This window comes from Gavialis gangeticus, unplaced genomic scaffold, assembly GCF_001723915.1.
Source record: "Gavialis gangeticus isolate Ggan-Ray unplaced genomic scaffold, GavGan_comp1, whole genome shotgun sequence".
Lineage (NCBI taxonomy): Eukaryota > Metazoa > Chordata > Crocodylia > Gavialidae > Gavialis > Gavialis gangeticus.
This window is the reverse complement of record NW_017729033.1, coordinates 5,216,110-5,221,125: the sequence shown is the minus strand read 5'-3', so window position 1 is coordinate 5,221,125 and position 5,016 is coordinate 5,216,110. Positions and strand designations below refer to the sequence as shown.

Sequence of the window (5,016 nt, the reverse complement as noted above, 5' to 3'; positions counted from 1 at the left end):
GAAAATTAGGTTGCAGATGAGGAGGAACTTTCTGCCTATTCGGGTGGTCAGGCATTGGAACAGGTGCCTAGGGAAGCTGGGGAATCTCCATCCTTGGAAATTTTCAAGAGCAGGTTAGACAGACACGTAGCTGGGATGGTCTAGTTAGGGACGATGTTGCCTTGAACAGGGAACTGAAGCTGCCCCAGCTCGACCCTGACCTTGTCCAAGCTGGCTTTGTGCTGCAAGGTTAACAGGTTCATGTGCCCAGCAGCAGGTGCCACGGCAGAAAGCCACTGGGTCATCTCCTAGCAGCAATCATGTGCTTTGTGGCTTTTACAGCCCTTGCCTTTCCAGACATGACTTGGCTGCAAGGAAACTGTGTGGTGACAAAGCGGCTCTGCCTGAACAGGGACAACACGGAGGTGTGGAGATCAGCTGCATTCACAGCCAGCACCAGGGCAGGATGCAAGGACTGAAGAGTAGAGCCACCTGTGTGGGTCCTCTGCATCCCCAAGTCCCTGGGATATATGGGCTTTCAATGATCAGCCCTTCTCTCCTGGTTGCTGGCAGGGCTGGGCAGTATTCAGAGGAGCGCCTTGCTCCCCACACACAGTGGCTTTCCCATTCCCTCCATCTCAGCTGGTCCCATCTTTAAAATGTGGGCTTCTATGGTGGCCTCATCCAATAACCAGGCATGTAAAGCTCATATAGCTATAAAGAACAATTTGTGGAAGAGCTAGGAGTCAAACTCACGACCTCTCCCAGTTGAACTAATAGTAGACTACCACTATAACTAGAAGTGGTAGGAAAACCTGACCATCACCATCACTACCAGCTTGTTATATTATTGTAAACTGCTAGAAGCCCAGTTTAAACCATGGCTGTTGCTCAGGTTTAGCGCACTCAGATGTGGACCAGGCCTGAGCATCATGAAAGAGCTCAGAAGAGGTCTCCGTATCCCAGCCTAGTGATGGGCAAGGAAATTGCTTGCACTCGTTACTGATGGGGTTGTGCCACATCTACTTTCCTCTCTGCTACTGGTGGTAGGGTAAGGCAAGGTAAAAGGTGTTGACAGAGACAGAAGGTCAGATGGGTCTAATGGGAAGTGCCATCCACATTATCCCTGATGACAATGCACTGCTTTGCATCTCAAATGCTTCATGAACACAGGCACACAAAGTCACAGTGACAAAAGTTGAGTAGTGTCAACTCAGTAATGAAAAATGAGGCACAAAGGGAGGCTCTAGGACTTAATTCAGAGGACTGAGGCTGGAAAGAGAGCCTAGAAAGCAGGGTCCCAGAAGATGGAGGCACTTCCAGCCATCCTTGGTGCAACTGCCTATTCATGTCTCGATTAACCTGACTGGCCAACACAGTTTTCAGCCTTTTCTATGCTGGGGATGAGATTTGTGAGTCTCACCTTTTAGTCTGTCATCTGTATAACTACACGGTTTACTGTTTCAGCCTATATCTACAAAGCAAAGCACTTAAGCTCTAGGCATGCAAACTGGCCCAATGAAGTTAGTGTTCAAGTGCTGTGCTAGATGGACACCTACATTAGCAAAGGCTGAATCTTACCCTCCCCGGGCACTGGTGTCCCATGGTGGGATTGCAACCAAAAGTGTGCTGGGCTCTTACCTCCCACTTGGTTTCTTCAATCTTGGGAAGAAACTCAGCCTGCTCTTTCTTGAACGCCACAAATTTTTTCTCCAGCTCTTCTCGCTGCTGGAGAAGCTGTGCCACATCATCTTGGAGCTTCTTCTTCTCCTGCTGGAGCTTGAAAATTTGGAGTTGCAAGGCTTGCTGAGCCCTTTGGGCCTTCTTGGAGACCTGCTGCAGTTTGTTTGCATAATTTTGCCTGAGGTCCTCCATCTCACGCTCCCAAATCTTTTGCTTCTCCTCGAAAACCTGGAGGATAGCAGCCTCACTTTTGTCTAGGTTTCTTCTCATCTGGAGGACCTCCTGTTCCTTTTCCCAGAGCCTGTCTTCCAGGTCTTGGATAATGTCGTCTGTCGAGGGTGAATGGAAAGGCATTGTTTCATTAAGATGGTTGAGTCTATTGAAGGAAGAAGTGCTCTTGCTCGAAGACCGGCCGCTGTCTGAGGTAGATATCCCATTGTATCCCACAATGTTCTTATCCACATAGGTTGTGCCAATGCGGTTGATGTGACTCGTTGAAGCGCTCATGGGACCAACGTGTTGGCTGTAGCCTGTCCCGTAAGTGGGCAAGCTGGTCAGAGAGTTACGGCCAGAATCAGAAAGCCCTCCCACTTGGTTTGTAGTCCTATTCAGGCTGGTCTTGTCAAGCCCACTTTTGACCACAGACGGGCTATTGCTGTTGGTGTGATTCAGGCTCTTCCTGTTCTCTGCCACTCCATTGTTCTGCGGCGGGCAGAGGTTCTGCATGGAATGGAAGTTTTTAGGAACTACTGGTTTAAAGGCTGAAGGTCTAACTAAGGGCTCATTGCTCTGCAAAGGAAAAAAGAATCTCACATCAAACACAGGAGGTGATGTTCTAACAATACACAAAACAGCATGCAACAGTCAGGGTCAAGCCTGAATCAGGGTAGCTCTAGAGCAGGGGTGGGCAAAACATGGCCCGGGGGCTGGATCTGGCCTGCCAGGCCATTCTATCTGGCCTGTGGGGCCCCTAAAACATTTAGAAAATTTAATATTTATTTGCTCCTGACTGCCTGTCAAAGATGATAGGAGCCAGGGGCAGCAGGACCCAGGGGAAGCTGGCAGCAGGACCCAGCATCAAGGCAGCCCAGCTCTGCTCCCCCAACTAGAAGAGGCTTCTGGCCTGGGACCGTGGGGCTGTTCCTGCTTTCCTGCACTGGACAGGGAAATGCGGCCCTTGACAGCTTGCCAAAACTTACTAAGTGGCCCTCTGCCTGAAATAATTGCCCGCCCCTGCTCTAGAAGCTTTGCTATGGTTGATGGAATAACACTGACTTTACCTCTCTCAGAGGTAAGTTAGCCCCTGTACCTTCCACTCATCACTTTTAAATAAAAAGTCATTGATTTTTAGGCTTAATATTGGCCTCAGGACGTCCTGGCTCCCAGGCATGTTCTTAAAGCACTCTGCTCCCCTGTCTCTAACACCGAAGTGAATAATGATTCCTCTGTGAAATCCTATGAAATACGAACTTTCATTTCTACCCAGGAGAACTTTTACAATCTTTTCTCCAATGCCTGATGAAGGGTGTTGGTGCCCGAAAGCTTGCAATTAAAGACAGTTTTTTTTGCAAAAATCTTGTTGGTCTAATAAAAGATATCATCTCTAATATGAGTCCTGATTGCCTTAATGATTCCTCCTACATTTCTATGGTTATCCTTTGACAGTCTATTACAATTCCCTCTGTAAGAGAGGAGGCACCATCTTACTCTGAGTATGGGCCTGGACATTAGTCTGGACACTGATTATTCAGAATTATCTGTAAGCTTATTTGTTGCAATGCATTTGGTTTTGAAGGACTTTACTCAATAAGGGCATGTTTTTAAAAGGAATCTAATCCATTTTATTGAAAACTAAGCAAGCCCTTGGATTAGTGCAGAATAACAGTTAATAATACCATTTATCTACTCTGAGCAGAGCCAATGAAAAGCCCAGAGGAGTCAACAGTATTGACTTTAATGGACTGGAGAGCATACTCACATGGAGCCTTTCATGGGATGATTTCAAAGCACTTCAAACCCCAGCACAGCACAGAAGGGAGGAATGGCTTTTCCATGGACTCAGCAATGCCTGACTCAGAAGCATTCAGTTCCCCAGTTGCCAATAGTCAATTCTCCTCTACATGGAAACTAACTTACATTTATGCAATAGTTGGGTGACCCTAAAGAAAGGGAGTTCTCATTTTCTTCCACCTGTGAAGGTGCCTAGGAAACTCACGATTCTTTCTAACAAGGGATACGAAAATGGGGTAAATTTTCCTCATTTTTTTCCAATTCTTAAGGAGATAAATCTTTGAGGGGAGTAGGAGAGAGCTTTGAATGGGACTGTAGGTGAAAAGTAACTCAGAAAAACCATCATCGAAGACCGATTCATCATAAAGATAGACTTAGCCCCAAGCCTTGAAACCCCAGCATTGAAAAGGTCAAGGTCAGACAGCAGTGATCTGGAGCCTGCCCATATGACCTGCTGGAAGGCATCACATCAGCGCCCCTGGAGAATGTGCTCCTTTCTAAGCTGAAGGGGCTGGCACGGCTGCTCCCCTAATGCTGCCCTTACCCTCTGGAGCCCCCCAGACCAGCTCTATAACTGTGTGAATGGTCACTCATTTCAGTGGGGTTTTGCTGGTTTACACCTGCTAACGATCTGGTCTTTTGTTTCCAGGGGGCATTCAGGGTATATGGCTCCTTCCATCCTTCACAAGTCTGCCCCAAGTACCAATGAATGGGACCGCTTACCATGGCAGTTTACATCTTGTGGGCATTTGTGCACTAGGAACTCAACGGAGACTGCACAAAGGCCTCCAGACAGCAACATCTGCTCATTTGCTGGTCTGGGAGACTTGGCAGGGAAAGGTGGCCAGTCCCTTGCGTTCCTCCAAGCTCCTCCAGTCTCCTGAACTGGCCAAACAATCCCAGATCTGGGTGCTCTTTATTCCCTTGAACAAAGTCTTCCCAAATTGTGTCATTAGAGTCACTTTAAGCAGGTGCCACCAGGCACCAAGGTAGGAAAGCGTCTTACCTGGTCCAATTTCCCAGAGATCGGCAATATCTTTGGTGGATTACTGGGTTCTCTGTACTGGGGAGGAGGTGGCATGTTCTTCTCGTTATTGGTGGTCACGTTCCCACAAATGTCTGTCTTCAGCTTCTCACTCTTGCGTAAATCCCCGTTGATGTAGAGAGAGTTGGAGATCTTCTCAGTCTTGTACGTCTTCTCCTCCCCGGAGTAACGGTTGGAGATCTCCCGTGTGGAATAGCCATTTCGAGAGCCATCTGCCTGCCTGCTGCTGCTCTGAGTCCTGGTCCCCACGCTTTTCATGGCAAACTCCTGCTCATTGGCGACGCCGCTGCCAACGCTTC

The 5,016-nt window shown here is 48.0% G+C and overlaps 1 protein-coding gene across 8 annotated transcripts in view; it reads right to left on the bottom strand.

The window, feature by feature from the left end:
- LZTS3 (leucine zipper tumor suppressor family member 3) overlaps positions 1 to 5,016 on the bottom strand; it is a 142,886-nt gene that overhangs the window by 7,129 nt on the left and 130,741 nt on the right. For all 8 annotated transcript variants that reach the window (XM_019526072.1, XM_019526075.1, XM_019526069.1 and 5 more), the window contains 2 exons: positions 4,679 to 5,016; positions 1,621 to 2,451 (listed from right to left, as the gene is read on the bottom strand). In XM_019526072.1, coding sequence (XP_019381617.1) covers positions 1,621 to 2,451; positions 4,679 to 5,016 — 1,169 coding nt within the window. The remainder of the gene's footprint in view (positions 1 to 1,620; positions 2,452 to 4,678) is intronic.